At 41.7% G+C, this 19,721-nt stretch overlaps 1 protein-coding gene across 1 annotated transcript in view; it reads left to right on the top strand.

Moving 5' to 3' along the window:
• LOC149029067 (uncharacterized) overlaps positions 1–14,938 on the top strand; it is a 28,960-nt gene extending 14,022 nt beyond the window's left edge. The window contains exon 4 of the mRNA XM_089141929.1: positions 14,781–14,938. Within this exon, the coding sequence (XP_088998055.1) occupies positions 14,781–14,938 (158 nt within the window). The remainder of the gene's footprint in view (positions 1–14,780) is intronic.
• Positions 14,939–19,721: the final 4,783 nt, after the last annotated feature.

The following is a 19,721-nucleotide window of genomic DNA, read 5'->3' as shown; positions in this document are numbered from 1 at the left end:
TAGCCAAGACAGTAAATCTTATGCCGATAAGAGAAGGACCGATTTGGAATTTCAAGTTGGAGAGAAAGTATTTCTGAAGGTTTCACCAATGAAGGGTGTGATGAGATTCAATGTTAAGGGAAAGCTTAGCCCTCATTACATTGGACCTTTCGAGATTTTGGAAAAGGTTGGACCCGTTGCGTATCGATTAGCATTACCTCCGCCTCTTGCTGGTGTTCACAATGTGTTTCATATTTCGATGCTCCAAAAATACATAGAGAATCCGGAACACATTTTGCAGCAAGCACCCGAAGGACTTAGTGCTGATTTGACCTACGATGAAGAACCGGCCGAAATCTTGGATAAGAAGGACAAGCAACTGCGGAATCGCACCATCCCTTTGGTGAAGATTCGGTGGAAGAATCATACCCCCGAAGAAGCTTCTTGGGAGAAGGAAGAAGACATGAAGGAGAAGTTTCCTTACCTCTTTGGAAGCACAGTAGGCTTTCAATTTCGAGGATGAAATTTCTTTAAGGGGGGGAGAATGTAAAACCCAGCCCTAACCTTGACCCGGGAACCTTGTTATTTGTAGGTCCGATGACCCGAGTAAAGTAAGAAGTCAGCTTTGGGCCATCCCAAAGGAGGACTTGGTGTCCGGCTTTGAATCCATGAGAGTTGATGATGAAGTTCTATTTATGGAAACCGAATCTTGATGAAGATCGGATTAGTTGATGGACTTGGAGTGCTCTCTATCTTGGTTTGAAGGCATTTCTACCTATTAGGTAAGTCACTTGACTTGTGTGCAAAACCCCTTTAGGATTGGATTTGATCCGGGCCTTCAATTCCCTGTTTTGGATTTGCTGTTAGCATTGGTCGACCGATTGGTCGATTGGTCGATCGCGGCCAATCGACCAATCCACTCGACCAATGAGTGTTGTCTTTGGCAATTAGGTTTTTCTTGCTCTATTTAAGTCCAATCTCGAGTCCACTTCGTATTTGCTGCCTCCAAACTCTTTGGAACGAACCAAAGACCTCTGCAAGTCATCTCCCTTGCATCCTTGGTGTTTTCTTGACGGATCTTCGTCGAAACTCTTCCTTTTGCATCAAAAGGTATGTCTACTCTCTCTTCTTCTCCTCCATCTTTGTATTTTCTTTCCTTTTTGAGTTGAGATAGTTGAGGAGATGCTGCATTCTCTCGTTGCAAACATCTCTCGGACTTGTTCTCATGATCATCCTAAGGATTAGAGGCTAGAACAATGATCTTAACCAAGATCATTGCAAGCTTTTGAAGGAATCATGATCAAACCATGATCTAACCTTGTTAAACTTCTGATTTGAATTCTGATCTCCTTGGATCTTCTATTTTGATCATGTTAGTAGTTAATTACTGTGTTTTCTTTTCATGATCCATGATCTATCAATCTCTAGTTGTTCTCTTCTACCATACTATGTGTTCTTCATGAATCATGGTAGTTACATATATGGTAGGTTTTATTTCCTTATTTAGATTTATGCTTCTAAGCCTATTTCCTTGAAGATCTAAGTATGTTTTCATGATACCTTTACCTGAAGCAATGATCCATCCTCCTATTGTTCTTGTCTTTGATTTCTATTTCGAATTCATCAAGATCCATGGTTGATCTAATTATGGTAACTTTTTGTTTCCTAATTTGGATCTTGATGTCTTGATTTGATTAGTGTTTTGAGGTCCCCTATATGTTAGAATACTACTGATGTAGTTTACCCCTTGATTAGTACCCTTTTGAACCACCAAATTCGGATTTCATATCTTAAAACTCTGTTTTTTTTAGGTTATCGTTCGCATTGGTCGATCGATTGGTCGACTGGACCAAGTCGACCAATCCACTCGACCAATGAGTTCAAAGCAACTCCTGAATTGGTCCCGTGTTGGATGTTTTGGTATCTTTTTCCGTTAGGGATCTTTCCTAATATGTTGTATATACTTGTTTAGGACCTTCTTCTCAAGTTTGCCAAGATCTTACTTGACTTCTTAGGATTCCTTTGCGAGTTATAAAAGGTAAGGATGGTTATTTCCTTAATTACATAGATAGCATGAATCTAGTTTCTATATTTGAATATCATTGACATGTTTCCTAAATTAGATTCTTACAATGATATACTACTGTTGTATAACCTTGATTACAGTAGCATTACTTGTTTATGATTAATTGATTCATGAATGATTTACTTACCAATTATATACAAGTTGATTGTACTTATTGATTTCTTTCCATATATGAAGTTACCATATATGTGATGATATGAATTGATGCATGTGTATGCTTAAGTATGGTTTGGAAAGGAGAGGTGTCCTTTTGACACTTCTGTCCTTGGACTACTACGGGAATATTATGGGATGTTTCCGGAGATGCCCTCTCGGACACCTTCCTAAACCGTTGGATGACATATCTAGGATTGTCTAGTAGTGTTTGGCTAGGATGTCCTGTTATGTCGACCCTAATCGGAGGGGTATTGAGACCGAACGACCCGTGGTAGCAATGGGGATTCATGGGCGCTCAAGACCGGTAACCAACCCGGTGAGAGGACAGGAATCACATTGTGGGGGCCATTTATTGGTAGGGTTGCATATGGTTAGACTTGGGCTCACGGGCGCTTAAGACCGGTAACCAACCCGTGAGAGGACGTGAGAGCTTCCCGTTTACCATATGTGGATGATCAATAGGGTTGATGAGTCCGTAGTCAGGGACTATGAGGACTCTAGTGTGAAGGATACCGGAAAGGATCGTCGTGACGAGGAATGGACGTATCCGGATCCGACTTGATGTAACTAAGTAGAAGACTTGCATTTGGCTAGGTTTTACCCCGACATGCGCCAAGATTTATGCCAAATGGTTGTGAGAGAGTGTGTTGACTTAACCCCCGCCATGGTTTGTCCCGAGGGATGAAGGACCCATTACCAATCGGCTGCTCAAGACCGGTGAAATGATCCGTGAGAGAATCCAAGATATCTTAAATGGTTGAGGATGTGAGCGGACCTTCCTAAAGAAGTACGGTGCTATGACTTAAAGCATGTCTGCCAATAGAGACCAGCATACATAGAGTTAGATTCATTCATTCATCGCTTGTCTCATGTCATATTGCATTTATGTTTGTTCTGGAAATCCTGCCATTTATGTTATTATGGATTTTAACTGCCTTACTGAGTTTCTTTGAAACTCATTCCTTTATTGTACAATGTTTGTTAGACTATCCTGCAGTAATGGAGTACTATGACGGTCCCTATGAAGAAGCGCAAGGCGAAGAGGCATATCTCCAGGAAGGTGATTGCGGTTACCACAATTACACTGAAGATCCCGCGAGTGGTTATGCTCCGTACGATGCTTAGTCCGACCATTGAGTGGAAGCGTCCTTGTGCCATTTATGAGATTTACACTTATAAGGATGTTGTCTATAAAGTGGAGAACAATTTAGTTACCCAATGTACTTGCTACTGGGATTAGATTTTGTCTAGTTTATTATCTTTTAGAGCTACTTTTCCGCTGGTTGTAAAGTGGGATTTTTGCCTCACTTTACTTATCTGTTTGATACTCTGATTATATCTATCATTCTGATTCATTTATGATTCATTCTTTCTTTATTGGATCTATGGTTTATCTTCCGCACTTTTATTATGATTGTTCATGATTATGTTATTGTTTATGTGGGAGGCTGATCACTTGATACCTGATCTTCGGGCTGTGGATCACACTCTCGGGTATGCCAGATAGGGTACCGGCTGGGAGGACGTGACATACCCCAAGGGGGGGGCCCCCACACCATTGAGGAGACCATCATTAGGACCAGGAGAAACCCTAGCTTAATGCCCCATTTCCTTGGTCTATTTATGGAACCTTTGGACATGTAACTAACTTGTTTTGGATTATCTTTATATGCTTGGGATTGTAATTAACTTAATCATACTTCATTTCCTGCAGCTTTGAGGGGGTGATTATCATACATTCTCTCACCTTCATGATCACATTTACACCTTGATATTATTTGCTTTTCCGCTCTATGATTTATTGAATCTTATCTTATTCATGATATCTAGTATTAGTTGTTTTTACCTTTGATTATTATTGTTCATGATTATGTTATCATGTATGTGGGAGGCATGGTCCCTGGATTCTTAATCCTTGGATTGTGGATCACATTCCCGGGTATGCAGGATGGGGGTACCGGCCGTGGGTGGATGTGAAGATTGGTATCGAGCCCAAGATCAAGTGGAACCCCGACCCACGTAAACGATGATGGAACATGTCCCGAGTCACAAGATCCAAAAGTGACTCATGTGCTATTGGAAGTGAATAACAGATAACCTGGATTAGAAACACAAAACTAATGAAGCATAAGTTGATTCATGAATAAGACACAATAATATGAACAAAGTAACCGATCTTCATTAATCACATGGGTGAGCTATTCTGAAATACATCCAAATTAGTATAAAAGAAAATTCCTAGTACTATCTATATAGGTGATCGACTCCGATGACCCCGTTTGATCCCTCCTAGATACAGAACTCCTCCTCCAATCGGGCAAACCTCTCACCTAGATTGGCCATGTGTAATTCCATCCTCTCCCTGTGAGCCTCGATCCTCTCGAAGTATAGAAGAAGAGGAATAAATCGATGGCTGATGAGAAGCTACATCGGAGCCTGCAAAAGTCGTTCTAGAGATGGACCTCCGACCTCGATGAATCGTGGAGTGGGAACCTCCCTCATGTCTCGGAGTCCTCATCATGACGCCGATCATCATCTCTCCGATCATCCATCCTCCCCAAGCTCATCGTAGTCCTCATCACCACTATCATCACCATCATCGTCCTCGGTACTCATCCTCCGAGTCATCATCCCCTAATGCATCATCAATGTCATCCTCCTATTCTCCGATCTGACGGCATCGTGAAGCCCCATCTTCCTGATCAACCATGAACCGATATCCTCACCAATGTCTCGACCTCAGAATCATTGGTGTATCCCCCAAGTCCACATCAAAGTACTCAAAAATATGAGTCAAAAGTCAACCGAAAGCCAAGTTCTTATCCCCAGAAACTCAATTCGATCAATCATGACGCTCGCATAATGTATGCTAAGTCAATCCGCACTCAAAGGTGTACATGCTATAGATAACCAATGCCTCCAATTGCCGACACCTTGCTATGGTGCCCTACCTTCGGAATGATATTTCGGGCTGACGATGCAAGCGATAACCCGAGCTGAAGGATGCATCACTGTACCACATCGGGGCATATAGCAACAATGTCATCACATAGAGTCATGCACACCTCGTGAGCCTCGTATGGAAGAAGAGCCTCGTTGATGTTCGCACCAGTGGGAATCCACCAACGGGAATCTCGGGACGATTGGGACATCTAAGATGCGAGACAATGTCCTAGTAGTGAAATTGATCTCCTACCTCCGTGTAAAACCCAGCCCTAACCTTGACCCGGAAACCTTGTTATTTGTAGGTCCAAAGGACCAAGTAAAGTAAGAAGTCAGCTTTGGGCCATCCCCAATGGAGGACTTGGTGTCTAGCTTTGAATCCATGAAAGTTGTTGATGAAGTTCTATTTATGGAAACTGAATCTTGATGAAGATCCGATTAGTTGATGGACTTGGAGTGCTCTCTATCTTGGTTTGAAGGCATTTCTACCTATTAGGTAAGTCACTTGACTTGTGTGCAAAACCCCTTTAGGATTGGATTTGATCTGGGGCCTTCAATTCCCTGTTTTGGACTTGCGTGTCGACATTGGTCGACCGATTGGTCGTCGGGCCAGCCGACCAATCCACTCGACCAATGAGTGTAGTCTTTGACAATTAGGGTTTTTCTTGCTCTATTTAAGTCCAATCTCGAGTCCACTTCGTATTTGCTGCCTCCAAACTCTTTGGAATGAACCAAAGACCTCTGCAAGTCATCTCCCTTGCATCCTTGGTGTTTTCTTGACGGATCTTCGTCGAAACTCTTCCTTTTGCATCAAAAGGTATGTCTCCACTCTCTCTTCTTTCTCCTCCATCTTTGTTTTTCTTTCCTTTTTGAGTTGAGACTGTAGAAGAGATGCTGCATTCTCTGTTGCAAACATCTCCGAACATGTTCTCATGATCATCCTAAGGATTTGAGGCTAGAACAATGATCTTAACCATGATCATTGCAAGCTTTTGAAGGAATCATGATCAAACCATGATCTAATCTTGTTAAACTTCTGATTTGAATTCTGATCTCTTTGGATCTTCTATATTGATCATGTTAGTTGTTAATACGTGTGTTTTCTTTCCATGATCCATAATCTATCAATCTCTAGTTGTTCTCTTCTACCATACTATGTGTTCTTCATGAAGCATGGTAGTTACATATATGGTAGGTTTTATTTCCTTATTTAGATTTATGCTTCTAAGCCTTTTTCCTTGAAGATCTAAGTATGTTTTCATGATACCTTTACCTGAAGCAATGATCCATCCTCCTATTGTTCTTGTCTTTGATTTCTATTCCGAATTCATCAAGATCCATGGTTGATCTAATTATGGTAACTTTTTGTTTCCTAATTTGGATCTTGATGTCTTGATTTGATTGGTGTTTTGAGGTCCCCTATATGTTAGAATACTACTGATGTAGTTTACCCCTTGATTAGTACCCTTTTGAACCACCAAATTCGGATTTCATATCTTAAAACTCTGTTTTTTTTTAGGCTCGTCTGCATTGGTCGATCGATTGGTCGACCGGCCGATCGACCAATCCACTCAACCAATGAGTATGACAACTCCAGAATTGGTCCGTGTTGGATGTTTTGGTATCTTTTCTGTTAGGGATCTTTCCTAATATGTTGTATATACTTGTTTAGGACCTTCTTCTCAAGTTTGCCAAGATCTTACTTGATTTCTTAGGATCCCTTTGCAAGTTATAAAAGGTAAGGATGGTTATTTCCTTAATTACATAGATAGCATGAATCCAGTTTCTATATTTGAATATCATTGACATGTTTCCTAAATTAGATTCTTACAATGATATACTACTGTTGTATAACTTTGATTACAGTAGCATTACTTGTTTATGATTAATTGATTCATGAATGATTTATTTACCAATTATATACAAGTTGATTGTACTTATTGATTTCTTTCCATATATGAAGTTACCATATATGTGATGATATGAATTGATGCATGTGTATGCTTAAGTATGGTTTGGAAAGGAGAGGTGTCCTTTTGACACTTCTGTCCTTGGACTACTACGGGAATATTATGGGATGTTTCCGGAGATGCCCTCTGGACACCTTCCTAAACTGTTGGATGACATATCTAGGATTGTCTAGTAGTGTTTGGCTAGGATGTCCTGTTATGTCGGACCCTAATCGGAGGGGGTATTGAGACCGAACGACCCGTGGTAGCAATGGGGATTCATGGGCGCTCAAGACCGGTAACCAACCCGTGAGAGGACAGGAATCACATTGTGGGGGCCATTTATTGGTAGGGTTGCATATGGTTAGACTTGGGCTCACGGGCGCTTAAGACCGGTAACCAACCCGTGAGAGGACGTGAGAGCTTCCCGTTTACCATATGTGGATGATCAATAGGGTTGATGAGTCCGTAGTCAGGGACTATGAGGACTCTAGTTGGAAGGATACCGGAAAGGATCGTCGGGGGACGAGGAATGGACGTATCTGGATCGACTTGATGTAACTAAGTAGAAGACTTGCATTTGGCTAGGTTTTACCCTAACATGCGCCAGTACTTATACCAAATGGTTGTGAGAGAGTGTTGACTTAACCCCCTGCCATGGTTTGTCCTGAGGGATGAAGGACCCATTACCAATCGGCTGCTCAAGACCGGTGAAATGATCCGTTAGAGAATCCAAGATATCTTAAATGGTTGAGGATGTGAGTGGATTTTCCTAAAGAAGTACGGTGCTATGACTTAAAGCATGTCTCGCCAATAGAGACCAGCATACATAGAGTTAGATTCATTCATTCATTCTTGTATCATATCATATTGCATTTATGTTTGTTCGGAATCCCGCCATTTATGTTATTATGGATTTTAATCGCCCTTACCGAGTTTCTTTGAAACTCATTCCTTTATTGTACAATGTTTGTTAGACTATCCCTGCAGTCTCGAATACTATGACGGTCCCTATGAAGAAGCGCAAGGCGAGGAGACATATCTCCAGGAAGGTGATTGCGGTTACCACAATTACACTCGAAGATCCCGCGAGTGGTTATGCTCCGTACGATGCTTAGTCCGACCATTGAGTGGAAGCGTCCTTGTGCTATTTATGAGATTTACACTTATAAGGATGTTGTCTATAAAGTGGAGAACAATTTAGTTACCCATTGTACTTGCTACTGGGATTAGATTTTGTCTAGTTTATTCTCTTTAGAGCTACTTTTCCGCTGGTTGTAGAGTGGGATTTTTGCCTCACTTTACTTATCTGTTTGACACTCTGATTATATCTATCATTCTGATTTATTTATGATTCATTATTTCCTTATTGGATCTATGGTTTATCTTCCGCACTTTTATTATGATTGTTCATGATTATGTTATTGTTTATGTGGGAGGTTGATCACTCGATACCTGATCTTCGGGCTGTGGATCACACTCTCGGGTATGCCAGATAGGGTACCGGCTGGGAGGACGTGACACCTCCGACCATAGAATCCATGACAATCCTGGAACCATCCTGTGGATCATCCTTGATACGGTAAGTCAGATTACTATAGAAGTACCTGACGAGATCTGGGTAGGCCGGATATGCTGTGGTGTACAAATGAAGCCAATCCATAGCCTCCAACCTCTCTCGAATGTGAAACGCCTCTAACTCATCCACAACAACCAACCGTCCATGCTCGATCGGTATGTCGTGAAAGTAGTACTCATGTAGAAACTTAGCCATAGGAGTAGTGAAATGCTCCTCATCTGTAACCCTCGATCGAGAAACATGTCCTCGACTTCTATCCACTCGTCTCCCTCCTCTAGGCATAGTGAAGCTGTTGAAACAAAGAAAGAAACTTATTTGGATTAGTCCCAGTGTGTAATTGTTAGATGAAGGGCATTTTTGTAAATTTTTGGAAAATTTTGATCTTGATAAAATTTTGATTTGACTACTCTAACATGTGCATAAGACCTGTACAAACATGCTAGAATACTTTGTTTATTGAAAATTCATCTTTTTGACAACCTTAAAATGAAAATTCAGCAAGTAGGAGAGAGAAAATCCCTCTTTTGGCTTGCATTTGTGATTTTTGAAAAATTGGAGTTTGACCAAATGGAGAGTGGGAACACCTCCCCTATAGGGAATCAGTATTGTAGAAATTTATTTCATGTTAAAATTCATTTTGGTTTGAAAATGAGACAAGTTTTTGTAAAGTTGGGTTTTTTGTGAAATGAATAGTGATTTGGTAACCAAAATGAGTGTAATCTTGTTTTTGAAGCTTAGTCTTACTTGAAAAATTAGGGAAACATGTTTCTAATCACCTACATGCATGATTCTATCCATTAGCAACAAGCTTTGTTCAGTTTTAATGAAGAACACATCAATGGTAAATGAAGTTTTCAAGAAAAGAGAGAAAGAAAGAGAACCTACTTGTGTTGATGATCAAGAGAGACTTGCAAGTGTAGTTGAAGCCTTGAATCAAGTCCTAGAACCTTTAAGAACCCTAGAAAATTGCTTTCCCAGAGCCAAACTCGAAATGGTTGAGTGAGAAATGAAAATGAAATGAGAAGTGGGCCATTTAAATCGATTTTGAGCAGAAAATTTTTGGTCGATCCTCTTTGGTCGATGCCATCGACCAAGAAGCATCGACCAAAGTTGGTCATTTTGCTACATTGGGCTGTTTTTGGGAATTTTTGATTTTTGAATTTATTCCTTGGAATTTTGACCCTTGTTGATTTATTTGATGGCTATATTGATAATTCTAACCATGATTTGAATATCCTATTCATTGACCAAGTTGTCTTTATCAGATTTGAAATTTTGGCATCCTTATCCTTGATTCTTGCAGAATGGTCTTGCTTAGAAATCGTTTCGTTGGATCCGACAGCAACAGAAACGAGGAAACCCTTGCTGGGGGCTCTGATCAACAGACAAAAGATGATAGCCACACCACGAATGGCATCCCTAGTGCCCCCGATATCGGGAAGCTTTAGAGATATCGACAACATCATGACCAACATGATGCAATAGTAGGCTGCCCAATTTAACCACATGATGACTGGTTTTGCTACCCTTCACAATGAGAATCGTGCCGGAGTTGGAACTTCGAATGCCGCATCCCCTCTTGTGGAAAGATTCATCGGGACACCCCACACCCGTTTGATGGAGAGTTTCTTAAAGTTACAAATACCTTCTTTTACTGGAGTAACAAAGGACACCCTCTTTCCAAACAAGTGGCTTTGAGAGCTGGAGAAGGCCTTTAGACATTTGCAATGTTCTGATGCTCAGAAAGTATTGTTTGCCGAGCGAAGCTTCAGCAAGAAGCCGATGCATGGTGGGCTTCCACTAGGCCTATCCTTGAGACCTTGAATGCTGGTGTTGTCACCTGGGAGAAGTTTAAAGAAGCCTTTTGCAAGAACTACTTTCCAAAAGCCGTAAAAGATGCCAAGGAGGCCGAGTTCATGGCCTTAGTATAGGGTACCTTGTGTGAAACCCAGCCCTAACCTTGACCCGGAAACTTTGTTATTTGTAGGTCCAGGTGACCCAAAGTAAAGCAAGAAGTCAGCTTTGGGCCATCCTAGTGGAGGGACTTGGTGTCCGGCTTTGAATCCATGAGTGTTGATGACGAGGTTCTATTTATGGAACCGAATCTTGATGAAGATCGGATTAGTTGATGGACTTGGAGTGCTCTCTATCATGGTTTGAAGGCATTTCTATCTATTAGGTAAGTAACTTGGTGTGTGTGCAAAACCCCTTTAGGGTTGGATCTGATCTGGGCCTTCAATTCCCTGTTTCAAAGTTCTTTGAACCGATTGGTCGATCGATTGGTCGCATTTGGACCATCGACCAATCCAATCGACCAATGGGTTCTGTCTTTGGTAATTAGGTCTTGTTTGCTCTATTTAAGTCCAATCTCGAGTCTACTTCGTATTTTCTCGCCTCCAAACTCTTTGGAACGAACTAAAGACCTCTGCAAGTTATCTTCCTTGGTCCTTGGTATTTATCTTGATGGATCTTCGTCAAAACTCGAGTTCTTACACAAAAAGGTATGTTTACACTCTCTTCTTCTTCTTCATCCTTGTTTTCTTTCCTTTTGAGTTGGAGACAATAGAGGAGATGCTGCATTCTCTGGTGTAAACATCTCTGGACTTATATCTCAAGATCTTCCTAAGGATTAAAGGCTAAAGCAATGTCCGTAATCATGATCATTGCAAGCTTTTGAAGGAATCATGATCTAAATCATGATCTCGTTGTAATATCCAGCCCTATTCTAACCTTGACCCCGACCCGGATCCTTGTTGTATTCAGGTCCGAGGACCCGATGCGGTGGAAGAAGAGATCTATGGACCATCCCGATTGATGATCATGATTTGGAGACCGAGTCCATGGACATTGACAATGATACCCTTTGCTTAAATGCATTGTCGTTGTTTAAGGAAAGTCTGCGCAGATCGGAGAAGATTAACATGGTTGATGTACCAAATGACCTCCTGTGCACAATCCGAAGGTATTCCTAGAAACTAAACTTCTTGATTGAATTGTGGAAGAAAACCTCACTCAATTTGACCTTGTATAGCCTTTCAAATCCCTACTTGAAGTTGCGTTCTAAACTGAGTTTTTCTCTGAAATCATCTTGGTCGATCATTTTGGTTGATACCATCGACCAAAAGCATCGACCAAAATGTCTCGATCCGCAAGTTAATGATTCCATGGAATATTCCTTTTCTATTTAATATGACCTCGAGCCTTGAGCCTTTTGCAATCATTTTTCTCACCTGAACCGTGGGGAGAGCTTCCCAAAGCAGCTCCTTGGTTAGTGTGAAGGGTATCTCATCAAAGACACTTAGTTTATCATTGATTCTTGCCTTCATCCTCTACACTAAGGTAAGACTCTTCATTCCTCTCTCTACCCTACCATTTTTCTACTCCTTTCTATTGTCATCTTGCTGATGGGACATTTGGAATGGTCCTGCAACCTTGCAACCACCACTCCAAGATTGCCTACTCATGCTCAATCCATGATTCCCTCAACCATTCATTGATGCTAATGCTTATATCTCATGCCTAGCATATGTATTCCATGATTTACCTATTAACACCATACCCTTTGATATCAAACTGAGCTATAAAGTGTATTATGTTCATGTTTAACATTGCCATATGATTCCAATCGGATTTCTATTACTTCCTCTAACTATTGCATGCTTTACTCATCAATGCAATCAATTCCAACTCATGCCATGATGTTTATCACTTGAACTTGATAGCTCAAATTGGGGCTTTTAATTAGACCATTGGATTGGGTTAATTCCTTGATTTATAGTGTCCTACTACCTTTGTTAAGTATGCCTCCAAATTCCAGTTTGATCTGAACACCGGAAGACTCATTTCGGACCAAAATCCCCAAAATCCACTATTCTCGCCCGAGGACTATTTTTGGTCGATCATTTTGTTGATAACCATCGACAAAAACCATCGACCAAAGTTGTTGCTGACAAGCAACCTTGGTCAGTTTTGACTCGAATGACATCCGATCTTCAGGCTTCTTTTCGAACTTATTATTGATGTCTGTTTAGGGCCTTAACACTTCTATTGGACTATTCTTGGTATCCTCAATTCATCATCAACTCATCCAAGGTGAGGATGGTTATATCCATAAACATATAAGTCATCAAATATTGAACTATGCTTTATTCAAAGAATGAAGTCTCTAAATTCTTTCAATCATTATGATCCTTTGATACATATGTGTTGGAACAAATAGTATTTAAATCTTTGTACAATTGTTGTGTTACTCTATCATTTTGATTTGCTTATGTTTATAATGATTCGTTTCAATATCATGATTTGAGTACTATTATGAATATGCATTGGATGCATTAGAAATGATGAGATCTGGGATGTGTGATTGCTTACGTATGACTTGGGATTGGAGGGTGTCCTACCGGCACTGCTGTCCTTGGGCATCGGAGGGAATAGTATGGGATATTCTCCGATGGTGCCTATCGATACTTTCCGGAGTTATTGGGATGGCATACATGAGGAGTGTCTAGTGAGTGTGGCTAGGTTCATCCTTGTACGTGGCGGACCTGAATCGGGAAGAGGCATTGAGGCCGAACAACTTGGCGTGGTAGTGGCTATGGTTGGATTAGGGCGGCTCTGGGCGGTTGAATCTGGTAGGGGTTATAAACCATGCTACGGATACACCGAAAGAAAGGCCATTTATTGGTAGGGTTACATATGGATAGTACTTGGAAACTCACGGTGACTCAAAAGAGACCGGTACGGCAATCCGTGAGAGGCGTGAGAGCTTCCCGTTTGCTGCTGTGGATGACCAATAGGGTTGTTAACGTCAAAATCCGAGTTTTCAATGACTCTAGTGTGAAGGATACCGGAAAGGATCGTGGGGCGGGACGGACGTATCCCAGATATGAGCTTGACCATTCGAGTAGATGACTTGCATTGGGCTGGAGCTTCTCATGTGACGTAAGCCGAGCTTGACCAAATGGTGATGTGAGGAGAGGTGGCCCGATTCCCCATACCATGGTAATGATGACTTTACCTATCTTCCCCGAACATTCCCAAGATATGGAAATGGGAGAGCCAGTAACGACCCATACGGTGCTATGACTTATAGCTTTCTACCTTAGAGACCAGCATTCATAGAGTTAGACTCATACACTATCATATGTTCCATATCACATTGCTTATTATATGTTACCGAATGTGTGATTTAATTATGGAATAACTTCCTTCTTTGAGTTCTTGACAGCATTCCAATAGAAAGCGAGAAGAAAAGGCTGGAGGCTTCTTACGCCCTTCCCCGAGCACCAGACCATCCATGGGTAGTCCAAACAACCTGCAGAAGTCTGCTAATGGAACACAGTGCAGCCCACTTCCTCCTTTACCTGGAAAACCTTCCTTTGGCCCGGTCCAACACTACGACTTTCCTTCCTCGTACCATCTTAGGGCTTCCACACTTACGGTATCAGAGGGTTGATTTGATCCTTCGGGTGAATTTTCACCTAGCCATAGATACTTGGAGAGCGGAGTTACGCTTTCCCTTCTTCAATCTTTGTTTTCTGCTATCTGAATCATTGGGACATTTGTCCCGGAATGCTTCTTCCTAATAGCTGGCGTCTCATCGTCGGCTTCTTGGGTTTATGCTTTGGGCTTGGCATCATACCTTCTCTTTCTCTTTTTGTACATTTTCATGTTCTTTCTCTTTCCCATCCTCCTGGGTGGGTTGTGCTTTCCAAGCGCAACAAGGTTGAAGCTTGGTAGTGGGCGGCATTCTTGCCGGGGGACCTGCCCTTCCAATCACAAAGGGTGGCGCAAAGCGTATTTTTCTGCCGGGCGCCTCAATCGGATCTTAACTTCCCGACCACCTCAAAGCTATATACTTCATATACTCGAGGGCAACCGGGTCCCTCAACTATCCAAAGAAGATAGAGCTGCTGTCGGGGAAGATCAAGTTAATTCCATGGTATTAAGGGATTCATGGGCTTGAGATGGCATACAACTCCATTCTCCAATCTTGGGTTGGCTCGACGTGAGCTTTCTAAGCGCCACGTTTCACTTTCTTGAATGTCTGCGAATTTTTTGACTTTACGACTTTTGTCTTTCTTTGTAGTGCCTCCAAGAATGAATCCGGACAGCCTTCGGGTGAAGGCTGCTAAGGCCATTGTGTGCAGAGCAATGGTCTCCTCGGGCATTGATCGAGACGGTGGCGTCCATGCCGCCTCCAGGACCCTTCTTACAAGGGTATTAGGAGCTGAAGCCGGTGGTTGAGGCTTCGGGGAGAGGGAAGAAACCAATGGTGGAGGAGGTCAAAATTCCCTTTCCCATCTAGACCAAAAGGAAGCACGACTTGGTCGATGCTTACGCCTCGAAGAAATCCAAGAAGAATAAAGATTACGAGGAGATCTTCATCCCGCGATGGTCTTTGACGCCAACAGACCAAGTCACATAGGATCCCGAGAAGGCTGCCAAGTGGAGCTCTCTCGCCTTATGCCTGTTGACCGCCAGGGCCTTTGAAACCCTTCAAGACGACGTTCTAGTTCATCTTTCCACAAGGTATTATTTTTCTTGAGTTTTTACTACTTGCTTCGTAATCTCTCCTGGGGTTTTTGATAATTCTCCTGCCTTTCCAGGAATGTTGTGTTGAACTTCTATCAACACATGGAGGCGTTGAGCGGAGTTGGTCGTAGCGGCTCCTTGCTGCAAACTTGTGAAGAGAATCTGGCGAAGGCCAATTCTGAGGTGGACCGGCTGAAGAAAGCAGCCAAAGAGTTGAAGGAGAAGCATGATGAGGAGATGAGTTCTTTGAGGAAAGAACTTGACTCATTGACCAGTCGTGTTGCTGCTGCTGAGCACGAGGCCAAGAAGCAGAAAAATGCTGCTATCGCGTTCAGTGAGAGCCTCGAGCTTAAGGCCCTAGAGAACGAACGCCTGTTGAAGATGGCAATTCCTAGTAAGCCCGAACATCTTTCACAAGCTCTTCGGAGGGACTGCATCCGGAAGTATCTGAACAGCGTTCCCTTTAATGAACTGTTGGGTTACTTCAACCTTCAAGCCTACCGAGAGGGGCAAAATGATGTATGGAGAAAGATTCTCGAATCTAATCCTTCTTTCAACACAACTCCCTTTCGGGAGGTGTGTCACAAGGAAATCTTTGAGAAGCTTAAACTGCCTTTCCCCGATATGGTTTTGGAAGAGGAGGACCCCATTCCAGCAAACCCAGACATCGAGAAGTACCTTGCTAATTCACCGCCTCTTCTCGAAGAACCTCAAAAACACGCTTGAGACAAAAGATTCTTCGGCCGACAATGAGAAAGAACAATAGGAAACCATCTCTCTTTTTTTTTTTTTTTTTTTTTTGTAAGGGTTGGCCCCCCCCGGTCTTCTATAATGAAATAGAAATCTGTCTTCTTTTTCATGAGCTCTTCCAATGATTGCCATAATACTTTCTCATATCATACGAGAGGATTATTTATTTCCTCATGCAAGAATGAGATAAGTTATCATGTAGATTAACTTGTACCTCAATTGAAGACAACGCTCGGGACATCAGAGAGATGCGTTCGGTCAATCTAATTCTTCTGAACCTTTTGTGACACTTGGACTTTATCTCCCAACTCCTCCTCCTTTATAACAAAGCCCAAATGTTTCCTTGTATTCGTGTACAATTTGCTCTTCCCGAGGAATTGGAAATACTCTACATTTAATCTTTGGTGCGACGGTAGGTATTTGGCGGTATCCTCGTATCAGGTGCACATTGTTCCACGTGGAAACCTATGTTAGCCTTCAAGTTTCGAATTTGAAGCTCCATTATCCCCCGACCGTTGATCCTGCATTTTTAGGAATTCGAGCGTCTCTTCCATCCTGTCCCTTGATTAACTTGGGCTTTCCAACCGTCGCATCACTCCTTGAGGCTATTTAAGTTCCTCAAGGGTGCTTCATCCTTATCTCGCTATCTACAAGTTATTTCGTCGATAGATTTGCAAAGTAATATTTTGTCTTCCTTTTTGTCTCTGTACTCTTGTCCTCCAACAATATCTTAGATCAGAACTTGAACAAGTAAGTCTTTTGCTCTGTCATTCAATTTTGTCACGAACTTCTTCTTCTCCCTGAGTAATCTCCATGGTATTCATACTTGGGGTTTACTCATTACGGAAGTTCCATGATTGGTGTTCATTACTTCATCTGTTCAACAAAAATCTAGGGTTTTCACTTTTTCGCTATAAATTGTTAGATTCTCGTCTTGATCTTTGCTTTTTGCATTCGCAGTGCCTCCAAGAATTAACTTGGATTATATTAGGGTGAATTCTTGCAAAAAGACTACCCCAAGATTCGACGAAGGTTGTTCCTATCGAGGTGATTGCCTTTGCCGAATCTTCTAAATGTGGGGAGATTGTTGTTGGTGAATCTTGAGATCAAATTCCCACGAGTTTTCGCCGATGCTTCTCCCACGCTTCCTATGCCTAAAGAGACCGTTCAGTCTTCTAAGGAGGATGTGACTCCCTTTGTCATTGCTCGCACAGCTGAAACCCCTGCTGGCACTACGCTAGAGTCTTCTTCCATGATGAAGACCCTTCGGGCCTCTGAGGAAGATGTGGTCCCCGAAGCTGCTGCTCGTATTTCCAACTCTAGTGCTTGTTTGTCATCCTCCTCCACTCCTTCCATGGAGCTGGAGGATTTTGCCACTAGGAAGCATCCTCAGTTGGCCGATGATGTATTACATCCTTCTTGGTCGTTGAAGAGGTCTGACTTGGTGACAAGGGATTTTGACAAGGCACTAAAATGGTGCATCTTTGTTCAAATGCACCGTCGAAAGCAGAGCCCTCTCCACGATCCTAGATAGGGATTTTGTAAAATCCAGCCCAAACCTAACCAGGACACCTATTTGTTTTGGGATAAAGAAAGATTTGTTTAATGTTAGAACTTGAATTCAGACCTTGATTTCAATGTTGTTATCCTTGAAAGCCTTAGGAGGCCATGTTCGACCTTTTCCTTAGGGTAGGTCCTGTGAAATCCAGCCTTATCCTTACCCCGACCCGGCCTGGAATTTGTATTATCTGTAGATCCAATGACCCGAAGTGGTGGGAGAAGTCCTTGTGGGCCCTCTTTAAGGAAGACATGGTGTCGAAACCCAAGCCCATGGACATTGACGATGATGCCCCTCACTTGAGAGCATTGTTAGTGTTAGTTTTGAATCAGTGCACCGAAGAGGGTTGAATTAGTTGAAATACCTAATGAACTCCTGTGATCAATATGAAGGTATTTCCTGAAACTAGACTTCTTTATGGACTTGTATGAGAAAACCCCACTCAATTTGACCCCATATAGCCCTCCAAATCCCTATCCGGAGTTGCTGAACTATGTCGGCAAATCCTGCTTGCGCATCGAAGAAGGTGAGCTTAGTTAGTGGACCTAATGAACTCCCGTGCTCAATCCAAAGATATATCTGGAAACTAGACTTATTTATTGACTTGTAGGAGAAAACCACACTCAATTTGACCTTGTATAGTCCTCCGAATCTGCATCCGAAGTTGCTGAACTATTTCTGAAAATTCTGTTGAAACTACTTTGGGTTGATACTGTTGGTCGATACCATCAACCAAGAGCATCGACCCAACAAGCCCAGATTCGAATAAAAAAAGGTGCTTTTTGGATATTCCTTCCTCCTTTTAAGTGAAATCTCAAACCTAAAACATTATTTCACTCATTTCAACATTTGAGAACGTGGGAAATCTCCTCTAAGCCTCCTCCTTGGCTTGGTTGTTGATCTTCTTCAAGAATCCTTTGTCTCTCTTCTCTAATATCTTCTACAAGGTATGTAATCTCTCACTCTCTCTCTAATCTACTTCTACCTCACCTTATTCTTGCTGTTGGGGCTATGAAGGAGGTGTTGCAACCTTGCAACCACCTCTTCTAATGTCTCTAGTGACTCTTATAAACCCCCATTCATTCTATCAATGCTATGTATCTCATATCGATTCTTAACCTTGTCTTTCTTATGAAATTCCTCCATAGCAACATGATTTCATCTCCTAAACTAATTCCTATAGTATGCTAAGTCTGATTATTTGTTGATAATCATTCCTAATCTATTGCTTATCATTCTCTTGATTGAATCCCTGATCTCCCTTGCAATTGCATTGATTCCATTATGAAACTTGATGTTCTTGCTCTCTTACTTTGATTCCTCTTCATGGCAACATGAGTTCATTTTCTTAATCTGATTTTCTTTAGCAATGAGGTCTGATTATATGTTAGTAATTGTCTATATTCTGCTACTCATCATTCTATTGATTAAATTCCTAAGCTCTCTTGCATTTGCAATTGATTCCATTGAAGACCATGGATTCCAACTCTTGAACTTGATATGTCAATTTGGGGTTTTCTAAGTTGACCATTGGATCATGTTAATTCCTTGATAATTAGTGTCTCTATATTGTGTTTGAACGGTTCCCCAAGTTTCGTATTGATCCGAGACCCGGAAGACCAACTTTGAGCCAAAAACCCAACTTCCTGTCCGAGACCCTTTGGGTTGATACGGAAGGTTGATACCATCGACCCAAGGTATCGACCAACAAGATTGTGTCAAAGAACTTTTGCCTAGTTTTGATTCGTTCGATCTCCGATTGTTCCGATTTCTTCTCTATCCTTCATATATGTTTGTTTAGGGTTTTAAGACTATAATTGGACCATTCTCTTGTGACTTCGGATCATCTTCTTCACAAATCGAGGTAAGGACGGTTATTGCCATATAACATAGACTGTATGACTTTTACACTGTTGTTGGTAACTTAGTAGACTTAACTTATTAGTTGATTTTAGAAATCATATGACTACTGTAGTTACCTTATGACAGTAGCACCATGCTTAATTACTTGGTTTATCATGTTTACTTATTCTTGTCATTTATTTACACAACCGTATTATGAGATGTTATGACATATTTTCAATATGATAATGTATTGTTGATGTGTAATGGATGGAAATAAGCATATGATTGCTTAGGTATGATTTGGGATTGGGGAGTACCCTACTGGTACTTCTATCCTTGGAC

Source organism: Hakea prostrata, chromosome 1, assembly GCF_041222555.1.
Source record: "Hakea prostrata isolate BN-2017 chromosome 1, UWA_Hpros_2, whole genome shotgun sequence".
Taxonomy (NCBI): Eukaryota; Viridiplantae; Streptophyta; class Magnoliopsida; order Proteales; family Proteaceae; genus Hakea; species Hakea prostrata.
This window is presented reverse-complemented; position numbering and strand designations above follow the sequence as displayed.